The sequence below is a fragment of the Dipodomys merriami genome, unplaced genomic scaffold (genome assembly GCF_024711535.1).
Source record: "Dipodomys merriami isolate MVZ:Mamm:240054 unplaced genomic scaffold, mDipMer1.0.p SCAF_2, whole genome shotgun sequence".
NCBI classification, from domain to species: Eukaryota; Metazoa; Chordata; class Mammalia; order Rodentia; family Heteromyidae; genus Dipodomys; species Dipodomys merriami.
In genome coordinates, this window is record NW_027203381.1 from 79,388,740 (window position 1) to 79,409,955 (window position 21,216).

General features: G+C 38.3%; 1 protein-coding gene across 1 annotated transcript; it reads right to left on the reverse strand.

Annotated features, from left to right (window-relative positions):
• Positions 1-773: 773 nt before the first annotated feature.
• On the reverse strand, positions 774-21,045 carry Qtrt2 (queuine tRNA-ribosyltransferase accessory subunit 2). The gene is made up of 9 exons (XM_070030197.1): positions 20,961-21,045; positions 18,503-18,723; positions 17,760-17,815; positions 16,094-16,170; positions 14,159-14,371; positions 9,693-9,892; positions 6,637-6,788; positions 4,431-4,548; positions 774-2,000 (listed from the first exon to the last, which is right to left on the reverse strand). The coding sequence occupies exons 2-9, from the start codon at positions 18,700-18,702 to the stop codon at positions 1,769-1,771; spliced, it is 1,248 nt and encodes a 415-aa protein (XP_069886298.1). The 5' UTR covers positions 18,703-18,723; positions 20,961-21,045; the 3' UTR covers positions 774-1,768.
• Positions 21,046-21,216: the final 171 nt, after the last annotated feature.

Below are 21,216 nucleotides of genomic sequence, written 5' to 3' on the forward strand. Positions count from 1 at the left end.
ACACAATGAGTTCTTTTTAACTTAAAATGTTTATTGACTATTGCCTTTAATAGGTTTTCTGTGTTAAGAAAGAAAACTTTTTTCAAATGTGCTAATAAGAAAAAGATCAAGGAAACTGAACAATGCTGAACAGAATCTCTAGTGCCTTGCACATAAATAAAAGATAAGTTTTATAGAAATTCATAGATATTGCCTAGTACTTCATATCAATGGGCTGGCAATGAAGAATAGTAACATATGAACAAGTACAAAAACAATTCATTTCAAGACAGATCCATGAGAACAGAAATTCTACCTTCCACAAGTATCCTTTGCCACTCATGGAGAAGCTATACAACTGACAACATAGTTTTTCACATAATGGCTAGACACAATGTTCAGTAACACCCACTAAAATTTGAAAAGCAGCAAAATATAAAACAGTATGAAAGAAATATATTTCCTATCTTTGTAAAAAGATACCTTGATTTTTGCTTTTAATTAAATAAAAGCTATATATATATAAATATACACGTGATCCTTATACAAACTGACAAATACAGAAAGCACAAAAAAATTAAAATTCCCTATATAACATCAAGAAAAATATTATAACAAAAATCATAAAATCAGAGTGGACCCTAGAAGGATGCCCCTCGCCTTGGGATCTTCTGATGCCAATTTACCAACCATTTCCAAAACCAGTCTAACCTGCTTAGTTTTAGATATATCTACTGGTGCCTGTCTCCTGGTGCTACTGCATTATTATGATTAATTCAGGCCAGTAGTGTTAAAAAAAAAAAAAAAAAAACAAGAGTGACAAGTATGACTAAGATTCTAATCTGCACTTTTTGGTTTTCAAGAAACTATAAGAATCTTAGAGGTTGATTTCATCCTAACTACAGTACCTGTCCCATTTAGGAAGAAATCAGAATGAAGAGGTCACATAATTTACCCAGGCATCGAAGCTGATAAAAGTGACTAGAAGGACTGAAACTGATCTTGTAATTTCTTTCAGAGGTCTATCCAAGAAAACACTTGTGAATGAATCTCCACAAGTAATAGGACTACAGTATTTATGAATGTGGAGGGTGACCACATTGGATCCGAACAACCAGATAAAACAGCAAGACTAACTCTTGGTTTCCAACACTACTCTAGGAAGAAATGTCACAAACAGATCAAGCAGCCAAATGAAGCAGTGTGACCTCTGCTACCTGATCACAGGAGTATGTTTGAGCCCCACCTACCAGAGAGGGATATGTAAGGTTAAGTCCCAGAAGTCCTTTCTGAGTGACGGCCCTGTCAGGGCAGCATGGAGGGTAAAAGGATCCACAAGAGCCTCCTGAGCATGAGGATTAAAACAAAGCAAACTTACAAATCAGTCAGATTCCTCCTCCAGTCAGTAGGAGTGTTGTCTACAAAGGTTATACTACTATACAATCATCTCCTTTGCTCCCATCTCAATGGTCTTGATTTAAAACATCATCATCCCTTTCAAGGGCGTGTCCTCACATCTAAAGCTTTTATTTTTGACTAAATGAATCTCTATCAACTAGAGAGAGCACCTAGAAATTTTCAAGGTTCATGATTCAATTCATTGTGACCAATATAGGCCATTTAAGTCTTTAGAAGACATCTCTTCACCCTCATGTCAGCAACTTGAAAATGTTCTTTAGTCCAGCTGATTTCACTCCCAAGTATAAATGGTTAAGATGAACACCATTTCTTCTTCACTTCTTCTGATGTTAATGGTACGAGCTCCGTGGGAGATTCGTATTTGCCAATCTCAAGACGCTTGCCTATAGATGAGCTCTTTCAACTGTGCCAGGTTACCACTTTTTAGTGCTTCTCGGATAGAGCAGAAAAATGCAAAGTAGTGTTCAAAGTTGTGCATCATAAGCAGGACCCCTGCCAGGAGCTCATTGGTCACCAGCAGATGGTGGATGTATGCACGAGTGTAATTCTTACAGCAGTAGCAAGAACACCCTCTTACCACTGAGTTGAAGTCTTCTTGATACCTGAGAAAGGAAACCACAATGGCAGTCCAAAAAGTAAAGGATATGTATTACACAGCCTGGACTACCTACTGTGCTGACAGATTTGCCAGGATATTATTAACTAGTGATTAATAATGTCCCTGACAAACTTTCAGTGCTAGGCATCTATTGAAGATGGCAGTGTGGACAGACATTAACAAAGAACACAGTGGGTCAGGGAAACCCAGGAGTTATCCTCTGATGGATATATCTCCAAGCCTAGGAATCAGGAAATTCACTGGATCACTCATTCATATTGCATTATTAGACACAGTACAAAGGCACATGTTGTTAGGAAATGCTGTTTTGACAAAGGATATTTCTCTTTCACTACTATCAGAAGCAGCTCAACCTTTTATTTCCATAGATGTTGAAGGCTACACGGTATTTAACTTGTCTTAATCTCTGTATTGACTCTTAGAGACAGACATTTTTATTGTTATTTTACTGGTAAAGATTGCTGTGGGGATCTGGAGTCACTCAGCTTGGATTTGAGCCCTGACTCTGAACCCACATGGGCAAGTCACGTAACACCCACCTGCGCCTTAGTTTCTCCTCCATCAGCTAAAAGTACTAAGAGCTGACCTCACAGGGTTATTGTATGGATTCAATGGATAATATAGCAAAAGAGCTACAACACCGGTGGGACACATATTCAATGCTATATTAGTGCCACCTTCCATCAGCTGTTAAAAAGTGACTTCCTGGATGCTAGTGGCTCACACCTGTAATCTTAGCTACTCATGAGGCTAAGATCTGAAGATGGCAGTTTGAAACCAGCCCCAGCAATAAGTACATGAGACTCTTAATTCCAATTAACCACCAAAGTTCCAGAAATGGAGTGTGGCTCAAATGATAGAGTGCTAGCCTTGAGCAAAAAAGCTCAGGAACAAATACCAAGGCCATAAATTGAAGCCCAGGACTAGCACCAAAAAAAAAAAAAAAAGTCAATTTTCCACAATCACACTGTCAAAATTCAAATTGAGTCAAAATTCAAATCCAGAAAGTGTATTTTTGTAGTAACCATTTATATTACTCTACCATTTTAAAAGCAGACAAGAATCTCCTTGGCTATTCCTCGAGAAGTTAAAAGTAGGCTGGGAATGTGGCTTAGTGGTAGAGTGCTTGCCTAACATTTGTGAAGCCTTGGGTTCTATTCCTCAGTACCACATACACAGAAAAAAACAGAAGTAATGCTGTGGCCCAAATGGTAGAGTGCTGGTCTTGAGCAAAAGAAGGTCTTGAATTCAAGCCCCGGGCCCTGAATTCAAGCCCCAGGACTGGCACAAAAGGAAAAAAAAAAAGAAGTTAAAAGTAGAATATTATTTCAGACCTTCAGTCAAAAAACCCCAAAGGAATATAAAAAGGAATTATTCTCAAGTCTGTACTTGATAACAACTAAACAGACACGAATAAGTGAGAACTTTGATATAAACCAACAAACACCAAACTCACTAGTACTGGGATTAGCACTTTTGATGAAATATAAACTTAAAAAGATATCTTAGTTCATTTTTTATGGAGGCAAGTACTTTTATTTAAGATTTAAAATGGACTGGACACTATGTTGAAAATGAACTATACAACTTATGGGTAAGATTGGGAGGGAAAAACTGGGAGAGAGCAAAGGAAGGGGTGATATTATCCAAAAGAAATGTACTCTTTACTTGATTTATATAACTTTTCTTGATTTATATAACTCTGTACAACACGTTTATAATAACAAACACATTTGTAAAGAAAAAATTAAAACTGGCATATAATTAAAATTACTTAAGTTTCTTTCAATTTACAATCTTTGTTGTGCTTTCTTTATTGTGGTCTTTATTTTACTCTGTTGTTGAAGTAATAAGAAGGAAGCTGGGCATGATGACACGTATCTGTATCCCAGTTCCTTGGAAAACAGAGATTGGGAGAGTCACAGTTTGAAGTAAGCCTGAACAAAGTTAGCAAAATCCCATCTCAACAAAGAAGTTAGGCACGATGGTTCCTACCTGTGATACCATGGGTACAGGAGGCATGGGTAGGAGGATTTTGGTCAGAAGCCAAGTTGGCTTCTGCAAGAAACTATTGAAAAGAAACAAGTAAAGGCAAAAAGGGATGGGAGGATGGCTGAAGTGGAAGAGTACATGTCTAGCTTAAAACCATAGTACTATCAAAAAATAAAATAAATAATATAAATAATAATAAATAATAAATAATAAAATAAATGAGTATCTGGCCTTTGTTTTCTGACAGAACAAAATGCACAAATTCATCTGCAGGAAAAAATTTTCTAGAACCTAAGTAATATAAACTATAAATATTTTATGAAGTCATAAACTGAGAAAGGAACAGTTACATAAACTTTTTAAAAACAGACTGAAATTAAAAAGTCAGAAATCAAAATCTGAACTTCATCAACTTTCTTACTTTTTTTCCTTCAGATTAATTTCAAATGATGTCATTTCTTGGTTGCAACCAGTTGTTTTAGCTTTCTTTACTTGATCCATGCACTTTATTTCTTCTTGTATCCCATTTTGTTGTAATACTGAAGGAAAAAAAACAAAAAAAGTCTCTGAATGAAGATCAGATAAGGAGTGGCCACTTTGACTCTATATTATTATTTCATGCCCTTTGACTATAATTCTACTCTTGAGAATTATTCTAAGAAAATCATACAAGAAAGAAAAAAAATGGCAATATTCTTCTAGAAGGCCATAGACCTATCCATGACATCAAAACAATTTGATTCACCAACATCTAAGCTAATATGGTTACAAGTATATAACATATAATCTTACCATCAAAGAATGATTTTTTTAAATCTAGTTTTGTTGGAAGTTATTCTTTTTCCTTATGACAATTCCTATTCCTTTACATGCAAGTCAATCTGGGGTTTGAAAAAGCCTATATTTCAAGTAGATTGGAATAGAACATGGTTTTAATTTATGCATTCTGTGGGGAGACTCTGGCCCTGAGCAAAGCAGATTATGCAGAATTAAATGGGAAGCTGAGTTCTTGGAACTCTTTGTTTTAAGGAGAAATATTCCTGCAACAGCAAACATCAGATAGTCCATAAAAAGCCACCTGCTTTGAACAGGGACAAATAGAGAAGAGGTATTTTGGCCCAATAACAATAAGACAAATGGTTCTCAAAAGACAATTTTGTCAAGGCCAAAGGAAGAAGAGAACAGACATGAGCAATGAAGATAGAGATACTACAATTTGGTGCTATTTAGGACAATTGTTGGTAACTTAGTTCTTTAACAATTCACTTACATAATTGGCAAAGGTCCTTAATTTACACTATATACACAGTATGATTAATAATACTTTGATTCAAATGTTCAAGCTATTTCAGTTTTCTTTTCTTTTCTGTCAGTCATGGGGCTTGAACTCTATCACTTGACACACAAAGCCACTTTGGTTTTCTGGACTTTCATGGAGTTTCATGGACTTTCCTGCCCAGACAGGTTTTGAACAGCAATCCTCAGATCTCAGCCTCCTGGGTAGTTAGGATTACAGGCGTAAGCCACCGGCAACTGGCTCAGTTTTCTTAATCACGAAGAAAGTTGGTTTTCTAGCCAGGATGGAACTTGTTCATTCCAGAGAACTCAGTATCAGGTTCTTCTTAGAGCTTTGCATATTCATGGTACTGAATGACTAAGTTACCTCTGTCCTGATAGAAATAATTTAGTTTGTAAATGAAGTCATGAAAATTTATAAAGCTTTAATGGGATGCCTATCCACACACATTATGTTCTGGTCTATCTAAAAGGACAAGAAAATTGACCTCCTAAATATAAGAACTTTGATCAGCCTGATTTATTTTGTTTCTGAGATAATCCAACTTAGATTAATGGCTAAGTTGCTTTGTAAAAGTATGACATCTTCTGAATAAAATTTTAATCATTTGGGAATAAAAGAAACCTTTTAAGAAGTCTCAGGACTTCTTAACTTGAAGGTTGGCAACAGGCAGGGAAGAGTTGGATGAAAAGCAGGAAAAGAAAAAGTCAGAGGGGCCAGTAGGTCGGCGACACTCCCCTGAAGAACTCTTCAAGGGAGTAAGACACTGCCAAGTGGGTGTTAGAATCCAAAACTGCATGTCTTGATTTAGGAATAACCAAACAATGTAAGAAAATGGCAGTGCTTCAAAGCAATATTAGCAGAACAAAGTAGCTTTTACATCTCAGTGTATAAAAAAAAAAAAAAAAAGAAAAGCAAAAAGCAACACAAGCATCAGAAGATGGTGAATCTCCCTATAATTTAATTGCACGGAGTTTGTGAAAAGCAGACAGGAATGCTTTTGTGAAAAAACAAATTAACTTTTACCAGGCAGTTCAAAGGTTTTTTCTCTCTCAGATTTCATATCAATTTACTCTGAATATTCTTTTTTCAGGTTAACAGATGAGGTCTTGTTTTTCCTCACTACAAAATCTCATTCTAGTATTGATGGTCTAAACATATAGTATCAAGTACCTAATTTGGGATATCAACATACCAGGAACTAGAGATAAGAAATAATCGAGTTTTAGAAAAGACTGGCTTTCATATTTCTTTCTTGTGACTTGGGCCAAAAATTAGAACAAAATGGAAGCAACTTAAGGATAAGACAGGTTAATTTCAAAAGACCTACTTGTCTCCTCAGGATTCAGCTGGTAATCAAAGCTGAAAGTCAAGGCACACCCTCTCTCTGTTACTTGATAAGGGAAAAAACTCTCAAATAAGTCAACTCCTCTTTCAATACACTCCAGCACCTCATCTGGCTGGCTAACCCCACAGATGAGCCTATAAAATAATAAGAACAGTGACATGAGACAATTCCAGCAATGAAATTAGAGCCTTTCCAGTCAACAGGATATTTAGAAACAACAGTAATGAAAAACACCCAGGGCTGGGAATGTGGCTTAGTGGTAGACTGCTTGCCTAGCGTGCATGAAGCCCTGGGCTCAATTCCTCACTACCACATAAACAGAAAAGGCCAGAAGTGGCACTGTGGCTCAAGTGGTAGAGTGCTAACCTTGAGCAACAGAAGCTCAGGGACATTGCCTAGACCCTAATTTAAAGCACCAGGACTGGCAAAAAATAAACAACAACAACAAAAAAACCCCACCAATCAACATTAGTAAGCAGCAAATAATAAGTATGAGGGAACAAGGCTGATTCCTAGATCTACCATTTGTTTAATTGCTGTGCCACTTCAGGCAGGTTTCTTAAATTTGAATTATTGTTTCTCATTTGAAAAACAAGATCAATAATGCATACCTCTCCAAGAACCATTGTGAGGTGTTTTGTGGTAGGGAGAGGAAGTAAGGTTGTTGTAGTAGGGATTGAACCGGGCATCATGTCTGCTAGGTGAACTGTTCTACCACTCAAATGCTTCCAGCCCTGCTATTTTTATTTCACCTTTGAGACAGGGTCTCACTAGCTTTTTGTTACCCTCTAACTTGGCAATCCTTATGCCTCCACCTCTGAGAAACTGGGATTATAGGACTATGTCACCATTCCTGGCTCACTGACATTGATGAGATTTTTGAGAAAGCTGTGGCCTCCAGAAAGAAGCTCAATAGGGTTAAGTTTACTTCTCAGTCTAACTAATTCTTTCTAAACATCTTTCCAGTCTTAGGATGAACTTTTAGCCTAATCTCTATACTACAATAAGTCTGTTTTTTGATTTTTGGGTTTTTTTTTTTTTAATCAGTCATGGGGCTTTGGCGTTGTTCCTCAGCTCTTCAGCTCAAGGCCAGTGCTCTACCACTTGAGCCACAGTGCCACTTCCGGTTTTATGGTGGTTTACTGGAGATAAGAGTCTCACAGACTTTCCTTGCCTAGGCTGGCTTTGAACTGCTATCCTCAGATCTCAGCCTCCTGAGTAGCTAGGAGTACAGGCATGAGCCATCAACGCTTGGCTCAATAAGTCTGTATTATTCAAATATTTATTACATGTTGTTTTGATCAAGCAGCCTGGTGATTAAATATAAAGATATATATGTATACAAATACATATATACACATATTTTTTTAATCAAAAGAAATTTCTAAAGCAAAACGTTTAAATTCTTGTATTCACATTATATGGTTTAGCTGATGCAGAAAAGCTCTCAACTAAGTATTGCTGCTAAAGCAAGATGTGAGAATGTATTTGATGGAGGCTGGCTACTTGGCTGCAACTAGTTTTGTTTATTTTCTACCCATAGTCCCTTCTCATGATCTGGAAGAAAACTTACGTACTTTCTGATTTCTAAAATAAGTTACAAAAATAAAAAGCTTATATAATATTAAATAAGCAGAACCCTTAAATATATGCCAATTCTCCTGACTACAGTTTCAAGTCCTATAGTTTTAGGACTTGTCTCCAACTGAAGCTGGCATTTCTTACACACTTACAGAGAAAAACAACCCCAGCTTTCAAATTCAGTAACAGACATCTGTGAACACTGAGTGCAAAAAAAAAGTCCAGAAATGTCTAGAAAGCTTGTGCTGAGCTGTTCTCTGCATCAGAGTGAAATGAGCACAGGAGGAAAGGCAATGAGCACAAAATTAAAACTGGGGGAAGGGAAAGGCTAACTGTGATGGCAGAAATACCCTGATCTGGGGTCAGGGGAAGTGTGTACACAAGTGTGTCACACCTGTGTGTTACAATCCACTGAGATGTTTCTGGGATTACATATACTATAGACTGCCCTGTAGCCCTCAGGAATACAAAGCAGTATCCCATAATCAAATGTTTGGCTTATCTGCAGGGAAGAGAAAACAAAAAAAGCACAAATCCTAAACCTTTTATTCAACATTAAGTGGAATTCAAGACTATGAAAGGATGATGCACACCTATAATCTCAGCAGGTGGGAGGCTGAGGAAAGAGGATCACAAGTTTGAGGCAAGTCTAGTCTTCACATTGAGACCCTGTCTCAAAAATCAAACAAAAATACTACAGAATAATATATATATTTTAAAGAAATGATAAGCATCTTGGTGCTAGTAGCTAATGTTTATAATCCTAGCCACTCAGGAGGCTGAGATCTGAGGATTAAGATTTGAACCTAAGCTGGGTGCCAGTAGCTCATGCCTGTAATCCTAGCTACTCAGGAGATCTGAAGCTCACAGTTCAAAGCCAGCCTGGGCAGGAAAGTCCATGAGACTCTTATCTCCAATAAACCACTAGAAAACTGGGTAGAGCACTGGCCTTGAGCTGAAGAGCTGAGGGATGGTACCCAGGACCATAGTTCAAGCCCCAAGACCAACAACAACAACAACAAAAGAAGATGTAAAGCTAGCTGAGGCAAGAATGAGAGGAAATAGTTTAACATTTGTCCTTATTTATGAGGATTATTCACATGGCAGTTACTCTAAGCTCTACATTCTGAAACAGGGGTAGGGAAGCCATGACGGAAGTTTCCCTCATAAAAAAATTGGAAGAAAGTGAGGAAAGAGGTAACACTGTTCAAAAAGAAATGTACTTTTCACTTGACTTACATAACTGCCACCCCTCTGTACATCATCTTTACAATAAAAATGTTAAATAATCAAGAAATTTTTTAAAGAAATTTCCCTCATAGTCTGTAGTGACAGACAAAAAGACCATAATCAGAACATGAGAAGGCATGCCCGTTTCAACTCTCATCCTACAGTCGGCCGGCCAGCACTCCCTGCGTGGCCTGTGAAGCTGCCCTACACTCTGATGGAACACTAGCCTGGGTTTGTCCTCTGGCAGCTCCGCAGTGACAGATGACAGCATGTGCAGTCTGGTCTCCAAGGTTCTTAGATTCCCTTGAAAGCCATCTAGAAGGAAACCTCCTACAGGGCGCTTGGCTGTCTCTCGTGCCGACCTCAGCCTCTCCTCCATCACATCTCCTCCTTCAATGACTCCAATGATCACACTTTTCTGAAGGACCTGAGGTTAAAAGAAAAAAAAAAAAAAAGAACTGAAAGGTTCTTAAACCATTTTAAGTATCAAAGACCTTTGTTTGTAAGACCCTTACATGGAATTCCAATGGATGGAATAGATCTCAATGAGGTTGCTGATGAAAAAACATTTAAGGGGAGTAATATGGTTCCAAGGAACCACCAAACATGTAAGAAAAGAGTGAGGAAACATAGAGGCAATCAACATATGTTGACATATTCTAGATTAAGATTAGATAAATGTACTCTGTGGAAGAACAGAAAGAAAGGGACAAAGGAAGAGCCTTAGTCATTTTAGATGACTATTGAGAGCCATTTTTAGCTATCAGCAAATCTTTCAGCCACAGATAATTTTAGGAACTTACGAAACTTTATGGAACTTTTTTCCATTTGGGAAAAAATATTATGCAATGACTAGAGCACATCTTCCTCAGAAGCAAACTCGATGGAACAAATAGCTAAACATAAAAATATAAATACCAAGAATTTACTGGCACCAGTGGCTCACACTTGTAATCCTACCTTCGCAGGAAGTCAGGGTCTAAGAATTGCAGTTCAAAGCCAGTTCGAGGTCAGCCAGAACAGGAAATTCCATGAGACTCTTATCTCCAATTAACCACCAAAAAAACAAGAAGTGAAGCTGTAGCACAAATGGTAGAGCTCCAGCTTTGAGCCAAAAAAATTAAGGGATAGCCCACAGAGCCTAAATTCAAGCTCCAGTACTAATACAATATATATGTATGCATCTATCTCTACAGAGATTAAGAGAGAGAGAAGCTCAAGTTTTAGAAGAATATACTGAATATTTTTATCATCTTGGGGGTAAAGAAGGCTTTTCTAAGCAAGCTAAAGCCTATAGGAAATAACTGACATGTTTATGTATAAAACATTAAAGCCTGTCTAGTTAAACATACAATAGTGAGGAATAGTTACCTATTCCTCAAAATAGGAGGAATAGGTAACTATCTATACCACAGAGTCAACAAATTCTCCAAGGAAACAATAGCCCCATAGAAAATAAAATTCAGAAAGATAAACGTAATCCCCTACATATATAGAACTAATTAGAAACAATAAGAAGTAATTTTTTTCCCATTGCAATAACACAAAAATGTAGACAACACAGTGTAAGGGAAAGAATAAGAAAATGGTCATTACATACCCTGATAACTAGAAAGAATAAAGACCAGTTCAGCTTCTCAGAAGGGCAAGTAGGTAACACCAAAATATCTTTGAGTTCTAAAATTCCACTTCTAACACTCTCTCTTGTAATTATATTTTTTCATATGCATCAAGACATATTTACAAAAGTATGGAGAATAATGGGAACCAGAAACAATCACCAATCAATAGAGTAAGACTTACATAATTTATGATACATTCATAATACGGTTCACTATGCATCTGTTTTAAAAAGGATGCAGCAGATATACTAATATATACACTGACAGAAAGTTTCAGGAGATTGTTAATAAAAAATAAGCAAATTGCTGAAGATATGAACAGATTGGTGAATTATGGCATGCATATATCTATGTATTAATTACATGTAAGGAACTGCATAAAATAAGGTTTTCAAAGACAGGAACAAATCAAAAGTGGCTCTTGGAGAAACAGGGAGAGGTCTGGAGAAGAAATCTGGAATACTATGCAAAGGGAGTTCTGCATCTTAATTTGAACAGGAGGACAGAATCAGACTACTCCACTAGAAAATACATTCTTACTGTGATGTGGATGAATTAAGGGTTAGTAGGGTTAAGAATGGGGTGAGAAAGAACTTCATCAATCCAGGTGAAAGAGAAGATGACCTGCTCAGGAGGCAGAAGTAACACAACTTGACCATTAAATTCCTGGGTAGAGAAAGAAGATAAATTCTAGGATGATTTCTGGTTCCTGTTTTGGAAGCCTAGGCAGATAGTGATAAGAATAAAGATAAAATAATCCTAGAAGAACAGTGGCAATAAGGCAAGATGATTATTTTGTTGGGTGCATTATTCTGAGGTATCAGTGGATGTACAAATGGTTATTTTAACTCAACCACTGAACAGATGAAACTTAAGTTATGAATATGTTTCACAGACTGTGCAGGGTAGAAGGGTAGATGCTTGCTTGGCAGGATGCCACCCCTTCCCTTTCCTGCTTCCACAGTAGACATGGCTAACAGATAACTCTCTTCCTGAGGTACCATGCATGGCTCCAAAAACCTTATATGAACCCATTTGCCATTCCTGACCTAGGAAATATATACAGAAGAAAATGAATGTCAAACCCAGAACCTTGGGGAGCTTGAAGTGTATTTAAAATTTTTAAAAACCCAGGTCCTTTTCAGCAAAAGGCAAAGATGTATGTATGTAAAGCAAGTATTTACTAATGACCAATACAGCTCTCCTTGGGAAACTCCCTTCCATGAATGTAAGGAGTCTGATCATACACACTACTGTCTAAAATGGAACAATGAGGAATAAAGGGGACACTAATAATAACCATAGCAAGACAGTAGTATAAGCACAACCAATACAGAAAAGAATCCTAACATTTGAATAATACACAGAAGTAATCTGAAATAGTAAGATTAATGACAATATAAATAGGAAACTCTGGCCTTTCTAATAATCATTTTTGTCACATCTTCTATACTGAGTACTATTTATCCAAATACTACAAGTACTACAAAGACAATTACTGACTAAAAGCAACATACTACCTTGGCCCAGTCTTCAGGCTAAACTTCTAAGGAGTCTAACTGAGTTAGTCATAACTGAGTTCTATTTAGAATAACAACTTTCCTTTCAGTATTTCTTAGACATTAACTTTACCAGTCAAACCATGTTTTTATTGTAAAATAAAAACAGACTTCAAATGTAATGTGCTTTGCCATGATCACATGATCACTGCTAGGGATCTGATCACTGGTAAGGATTGTTCACATAAATAATCTCAAATACTGAAATCCTCCCTTCTGATCCCTTGTTACTCCCTTACCTCCTCTGCTTTCTCCCAGTAAATGCCTCCTTTTCCAACTTCATTAACTCTGTTTTCAGGCTCCTTATTTACTGCTATAGTTATTCACTGAGGACTTACTATGTGTCAAGCCTTCTGCTATATATGGTAAGATACATACAACATGTAAAAATAAGAGTTTAAGGAGACCACATTTTAACAGATAAATACATAAATTACTGCAATCTCACATGACTGTGGTTACAGTATAGCTTCATATAAATTAAAGGGATAACAACGGATGAACACAACTTCCTGGAAGTGTTAGGGACCAGTTTCATACTTTGATGAATGAATTAAATGAACCTAATGAAAGGAAGATGGACAGAGAAAAAAAGGGGAATAGCTGTGAGGAATACCTATATAGAGGTGCCTCAGAATGGAACAGGCTATGGTCTCAGAAACTACAGAAAAAAGTCTAGAGTGTATGCCATAGGAAAAAGTAACCTACAAAGAGCTGAAGAAATTGCTGGAGCCCAGTCCCACTCTAGGCATAAAGTGGAGAGTTATTAACTTCTCTCAGGAAAGTGGTAACAGGCTGACATCTGAGTTATACAACAATCTCTTGGAAAGCAGGTCTTAAGATGAACAGAAATGAGAATAGAGATCAATTCAAAGGTTGCAAAGATCAATCCAGAAATGATGAGGTCACGGCTTAGGTAGGGGGACTAAGAATGATAGGAGGAGGTTATTTTTGACATTCTTAGGATAAATGGATATTAAATGTACATAAGCAAAGAGTCTTGAAAAGCTCAAATTCTTCAGCTAAGCAACCTGGTTGATGCTATGAACTGATCTAAACAAAGTACAGAAAAACAAAAAGAAGATAGGTCAAAGGAAAGAAGACAAAAGTCCAGTGATATAATCTAAAGTCCAAGAGTTAAGTAGGATGACATTGATTTTATGTACATATATGGATATATACATATATGTATATACATATATGTGTGTGAGAATTATTTAGCAGTAAAAACTAAGGCGAGGCTATGTAAAGATTATAATGAAAAGAGAGTCTAAGACAGCATCCTTGAGAAGAACAGTTCCTAGGGAATGCAAGAAAAACTGGAGCATGAAGTAAGGAACAGAGAAGTAGGAGTGACAGAAAATGCAAATCATATATCTTGACCATGTAATTGTAACTCCTCTGTATGGTATTTCCACAATAAAAAAAAAAAAGAAAGAAAATGCAAATCATGGACTGGAAGGGGGGTAAATTTCAAAAGAAAGGAATGGGGGGGGGGGGGGTCAGCCTCACCTCTGACTCTTCCTGTAGCCGCAGACAGTTGTCCAGAAATAAAAGGGACCGGTCCACAGCTTTTCTAGCCCTTTTTATGGAAGCTGATTTTTCACAAGATGCCTCTCCATCTGAGAGGCACTGGAACCAGTCGGGTTGCAGGGCCTGCTGAATTTCCATAAACTTGGAAGCGGTCATTTCCACTCGTCCTCCGACACCCCAGACAGACACTGACTGCCATGGAGTGGGATGATGAGGAATCAACAAGAGTAAAATGCAAATTTTTTTAAAAAAGGAATATAACAATAAAGTAATAATTCTTTATAACTGGAGAGATAGCATCAATTTCAATTCAATCTCCTAGAGTGTGAATAAAGTGTTAGACTGTATTTTGAATACTCTAGGGCCTAGGAGTCCATAGAGTCAATGATCATTTAGTCAACTTATGAGTTAGCCTCCAAAGGATTCTATGTTAAGTTTTCTAGCACAACCTTCCCTTGTTCCCTAATCCATCTCCTCTAGCCCCAGGCCTATGCTTGCTGTTATGTCCATTCTCTTTCTTTGCTTGGCAAAATACTAGGCTAAGTTTAAAATCTTCTCCAGACTTTACTGGACATAATCGATAGTTCTCTTTGCTAAGCTTAGGGTAGTTCATACTTCTGGCTTTAATAGCAAAGATAGCACTTATCATACTTGGCATATTTGTATAGCTAGAGCATCCCAATTAATGTCTACATCCCCAAAGCAGCTACTGCTCCATACTGCTACTGCATTTAATAAGTGGTTACTAAGTTGAAGTAGATACAAAATTATGAGCAAAGACATTGATCCAGTAGCTCATAAGGATGTTCATACTTAATATTGGATCTTTATTAGTCTTCCTCTATACCATCTCTGTCTTAAGAGATCACTAAGTATATAGATGGAGGGGAAATATATAGTCTTCCTTGTCTGTAAAGCATAAGAATACTGTTTAAATAAAATGAATCTTTTCCTTCTTACAAATAGAGTAGATAACTGGGACCTAAATACTTTTGGGGGGGGATTCAATTCACAAATAAAAAGAAAAATAACTGAAAATAACATATGTAGGTAATTAATAAATATGTAGACATCAATAAATTGAGCGCAGAAGATGTGACTGCATTCGTCAAGCATCAACATCTCCTGTATCGGGCTGGGAAGGTGGCTCAGTGGTAGAGCGCTTGCCTTGCATGCATGAGGCCCTGGGTTCAATTCCTCAGCACCACATAAGCAGAAAAAAAAAAAGCCAGAAGTGGCGCTGTGGCTCAAGTGGTAAAGTGCTAGCCTTGAGCTGAAGAGCTGAGGGAGAGCGCCCAGGCCCAGAGTTCAGGCTCCACAACCGGAACCCCCCCCCCCCCAAAAAAAAAGAAACAACATCTCCTGTATCTGACACCGTGCTCAGGGACCATAGCTACAGAGCTACCTCTCAGATGAAAACTCAATGACATCTTTTGGACATCTTCCTTTACTAGCTAAAACCTCTGGCTGCAGATAGTGTTTTTCAAATTCTGTTCTACCCAGCAAGCAGTATTCTCTTTAGGTTCTACTATATATAGTCGTACATGTGATAACCTTCATCAGCAACTTTCTCCATGGGTCTTGAAATTGTTCAAACTGCAAATAAAGCACAGCACCCAAAGACAATTGTTTTCTCCCCTTGTAGCAATTTCTTTTCTTGGTATGTTTGTGACCCTTCAGAGTTTTTTTGCAGCAATAAAAATGTTGAGGGTATACTCCTCATCTCAGCTCACCTTTGAGCAGCCCTGCTCCCTTGCCCCATAGTACCCTACCAAGATAACAACAACAATAATAATAGAAGGTATAAAGAAATCATCCCAGACAGAGGAAAGGTAGCATTTGAGGCACAGTAAACTAAACTCCTAGGACAAAAACTGCAATGTTGGAGGACCTTATTGGAACACTAGAACACACCTTGTTTGTCACATAACCAGATGGGCAGGGGCTGACTGGATCGTGCAGAGAGCAGTATAAAAGCGACTCTGGCATGCCTGTATAAACACAAAGGAGATCTTGAAAGTGCTTCCATCAATTACATTTGTCTTAACATGGAACAACTTTATAGTGTCTACATGAAAAAAAAAGCCAGGCTAGTGGCTACAGTAAGTAATTGCTACCTGATTTTGGATATATAGGAGGTCAATGAAGAAGTACGAAAGACTACTATGAAACCTATTAATTTAAAAGAGCTAAGCAGTAGGAAGATGAAATGATAAGAGTCAACTAAGTAATTCCAGTAACAATAAATCTCATTAATATTCTTGTGTCCCTAGGTGCAGAATTATAGGGAAACTGTACAGTACTGCAAATGGGTCTCGTTCTTAGTATGTTCCATTAACTCAAAATGATAGTTTCTTATGTTCTTTAGTGAAAAAGACAATGGCTTTATTTTTAAAAAGCCACAGAAATGATTAGCAAAGCATTAAGGGTTTAAGTCATATGATACTCCACATTTTTCATAAAAAACAAATCAAGTTAAAAACCTCTGCAGTTCTCCATCTTATTTTTCACCATTTCAATTATGGCAATTATCTCTAAAAAGCCTCTCTTAGCTATGTTCAGTTATGTATATGCTTGTATAAAGTTTGTGAAAGACAAAACAGGGCTGGAAAGGTGGCTCGGTGGTAGTGTGCTTGCCTTGCATGCATGAGGCCCTGGGTTCGATTCCTCAGCACAACATAAGCAGAAAAGACTGGAAGTGGTGCTGTGGCTCTAGTGGTAGAGCGCTAACCCTGAGCTGAAGAGCTGAGGGATAGTGCTCAGGCCCAGACAACCAACCAAAAAAAAAAGAAAAAACATAAATTCCTGCATTGAACCAACAAGTCATCACGTGGCTTCCTCCAGAAGCACAAGGGTGAAAAACAAAGGAAAATAGGATCTTCACTTACTTGCATGAGATCTAAATATTATAGTAAAGCTCTAGGAGAAAGTGGTCCACAGAAGAACTGGCCCACTAGCCCTTACTCAGATTTACCTCGAAAGAAATGGCACATACATCTACATAAACAATCTACTGCCATAACGAAAGATAAAACATATCAAAATAGCTGCATATAAAGCCTTCTTTAAATTGAAGACTGAATGAGATGAGACACTCCAGATCTGATATATGTCCATGGCAAGATCTCCTATCAGGTCTGTTTTCAGTGACTGGAGTATCTGCCCACATTTGTTTACCAATACTCTGCTCCTACTCTTGACCTGGTCAACACCTGATCTTCCTTGACCCAGCTAATATGCTCATAAATCCTTTCTTTATCCTGACCCCCTCCCACATATACTCAGAGAGGTTATGTGCTCCTCGCCACAGACTGCCATGATTCACATACACATCTCTAATCCTGCAAAGTAGTCTCCACATTCTCACTAGATTGCCTGTCCGTCTTTATTCCAGCTGGGCTCCCGATCCACAAGAACCGCAACTGTTTACTATTCAACTTTCAGCCCCCAACATCTGGTTCTTAGATGTACAAAAGATATTCATTAAAACACCAAATAAACAATGTGTGATATTGATAAATCAGCAGCATCCTTAAACTCTACATTATCACACCATAAGGTACAAACAAATCACTTTTACCTATAAAGTTTCCAACTCCTTTCTTATATTCTGCCAAGACTTCATAATGTTCTGCTCTGTAAGTGAAAACAGGAAAAAACACAACATAACAACAAATCTTTCCTTAGATACTATGAAAAACATCTAAAGCCCTGTGCTACTCATCCATGATGGTAACTGTAAATTTGACCAATAAACTACATTATTCAACAGTCCCAATGAACTAGTCTAAGTTAGTCAAAATTCAGCTCTTTGGTTTGCAAAAGGAGCTTCTTTAAGAAGAGAATATAACAAAGATTGACTGCTTCAGAATATTTGGATTCTTTTCTCTTGCCCCTTTAAAAACCAGTTATCAACACAGTAGAGTTATCTGATCAAATACCAGGCTCTTCAATTCATATAAAGTCAGTTATGTATTACACAAAATGACTTCACTCTATTCATTCTACTTCTGTAGAGCAATACTAGTAAGGGCAGAGGCAGGAAAAAAAATGCTTTGAGGATGGTATGTAAGGATAGTCCTTACGGAGCATTCCCTGCCCCCAGGGAATGGTAGCAACCAGGACTGTATGGGAGGAAGAGTAAAATAACACTAACATATAGGTCTGACCCATGGTTCTAGGTTAAGAACCAAAAGGTATGCAATATCTTATACATCTCTTCTGATTTTAGCCTGAAATTGACAAATTGTGAACAAAGAATTCTTTCTTTGCACACAACATCAATGCCAACGTCAGCACTTGCATACTGGGTTCCACACTTACAGAGATGACAGCGTGAGCTGAGCCATGGCCGGAACCCCATGGATATTGTTCAGTGTATGATGTGTCAGGTGTGGGGCAGATCCAGTCCTGGTATACAAAAGGCATCCTGGAATGTCCATGCTGCAGTTGCCTGCTTTGCCCAGGTTTTGAATTTTCCCAAGACGACACCCATTAACGACCTTGGTAAGATTCAGTTTCATCCTTAGGGAATCTTCTAGGTTCTGATAAGAAGAATAAAATTTAGTCACGGGATTTTTGTCTGAAGTAAATGGAAGTAAATGGAAGGATGGTAATGGAATGACAAATCATGAAAGGAATTCCAGGAAGCCACGGTCTCTCTAAACTTTGACGTAGTATAAAGGGTCACAGTGAGTGCTTAAACCATACTAATTACTAATTTGAACCATTTTTTAGTTTTTCCATTTTGAGAAAATATTAAGCAACCTAGCATTTTTTCCTAATTGTTCAGTAAAGAAAACAGACTCTGCTGAGCACAGGTGGCTTTTACCTATAATCCTAGCTACTCAGGAGGCTGAGACACAGAGGATAGCAGTTCAAAGTTTAGCTCAGGAAAAAATGGTCCATGAAACTCAATTTTCAATTAACCAGTAAAATGCCAGGATAGAGGCATGGTTCCGGGGAAAACATCAGGTGTGAGTAAGCAAAGTGCATGAAGGTGTGAGTAAGCAATGTGCATGAAGGTGTGAGTAAGCAAAGTGCATGAAGGTTTGGGGCACTGAGATCAAGCCCTGGATCAGCAAAAACCAGGAAAGTCCCTAAAGCAATATTCTGGTTCATATTAAAGTTTATAAACATAGGGACTGACTGTGGTAGTTTATACCTGTCTCCCAGCTATTTAGGAGGTGGAGATAAGGAGGAACATGGTTTGAGAGCAGTCTGGGCAAAAAAGTTGGCAAGACCCCCCACTTCAAACAACAATTTGGGGATGGTGGTATATGCCTATAATCTCAGCACCCAAGGCTGCATAAGTAGGATAATCACAATGACTCTGGCCGCCAGCAAAAATTTGAGACCTGGGGCTGGGAAGGTGGCTCAGTGGTAAGAGTGCTTGCCTTGCACTGGGTTCGATTCCTTAGCACCACATAAGCAGAAAAAGCCGGAAGTGGCACTGTGGCTCAAATGGCAGAGTACTAGCCTTGAGCTGAAGAGCTGAGGGACAGCGCCCAGGCCCAGAGTTCAGGCCCCACAACCGGCAAAAAAAAAAAAAAAAATCAAGACCTTACCAGAAAAGTAACTAAAGCTCATGCCTATAAATCTAGCTACTCAAGCGGTGGAGATCTGGAGGATAGTGGTATAAAGCCTGTAAGAAAAGTTGCAAGACTCCATATCCAAAATGATAATCAAAAGCAGGTCTGTAGACATGGCTCAAGTTGGTATAAAGCCTGTAAGAAAAGTTGCAAGACTCCATATCCAAAATGATAATCAAAAGCAGGTCTGTAGACATGGCTCAAGACTTAAAGTGTCAGCTAAGCAAGCAAAAGGCTGACTTCAAACCCTAGTACTGTGTTACCCCCACAAACACCTCCCACCTCCCCTCTGCAAAAGAGTAAAAAGGGTATGGCTAGCAAGGACATGAAGCTCTGAGTTCAAATCCCACCATCAAATAAAACACTATAAACTATAGGAATATACATTAAAGAGTATTTTTAAATGATAAGCAGAAATTATCTACAAGGTTGAATAATACTCCAACTTATTTTCATATGATGTCCATGTGGAACACACATAATTTTTCATTACCTTTGTAATTTGGAAAGCCAAGTCTCTATTTTAAAGAGGGAAAAACGTACTCTAACTTTCGTAGATAAAAAAGTCGGGTAGGAAACTCAGAAACGATGATCAGTTATTTGGGTGAGAGGCTGCTAAATAATTAGATCCCGGGTTACACCTATAAGATGCATTATAGAACTTGACAAGCAATCGTGGTAAATCTTTCAAAATGTCACTGGAGACACCAACATTTTAGAAATACTTTCTAGTTCCCTAAGCAAGGACTATACTGTGTGGAATTCCTGTCAATTGGGTCAGACTATAATTATTATAGCTTATCCGAGACAGTCCATCTTTGGATCTCGTCCTCTTTATGCATTACTTTGGATTTATCTTTGCTCCTTGAGCCATTCTCCAGGGCCTTGGACTTTGGTAAGAGCCGCTCTCAGAGATTCGAGATGGGCCCACCTTCTCCATTACCCTGGGTCGCTCAGAAAAAACTTGTACATGAACTTGGGACTTTGAAAAAGGTGGCCCTCTTCACTCAGAAGTGTCGCCGATGCTCACACGATGCGGAAGAAGTTGGACTCACACACCGGGAAACCCCCCAAAGGCAAGAAGAGACTGGAGAGCAAAACAGTGCAACACAATGCGGAGCAGTGGGTGCGGTGCCACTCGCCCGTCCCTAGGAGCTCCACACCAGCGGGGAAGAAAGGAGGGAACTTACCCGCCAACTTCCCAATTCTTTTGGCTTTTCCGAACCCCAAAACAACTCCTCACAGTGCACTAACACGTGTCAGGTCAGCGGAATTGTCGCCCAGCTAAACCACCGCCTCCGGGACAGAACCAATTAGGGAGTACTACGTCATCACTAGGCGCTAGAAAGACTCCAAGGTCCTATCTGGGCAAGATTGAGGAGGGCCGCTGTTGCCGTGGTAACTGGGAGAACGCGCGCCGCCTGCGCAAAGCCTCTTGGGAGATGT

Coding starts and splice junctions, on each gene's coding strand:
- Qtrt2 (XM_070030197.1), bottom strand. CDS start 18,702: ATGAAACTGAATCTTACCAAGGTCGTTAATGGGTGTCGTCTTGGGAAA. Junction 6,789..9,692: donor CTGCCAGAGGACAAACCCAG/GCTAGTGTTCCA, acceptor ATTATTTTATAG/GCTCATCTGTGGGGTTAGCC. Junction 4,549..6,636: donor GCTGAATCCTGAGGAGACAA/GTAGGTCTTTTG, acceptor TTTTTCCTTCAG/TATTACAACAAAATGGGATA.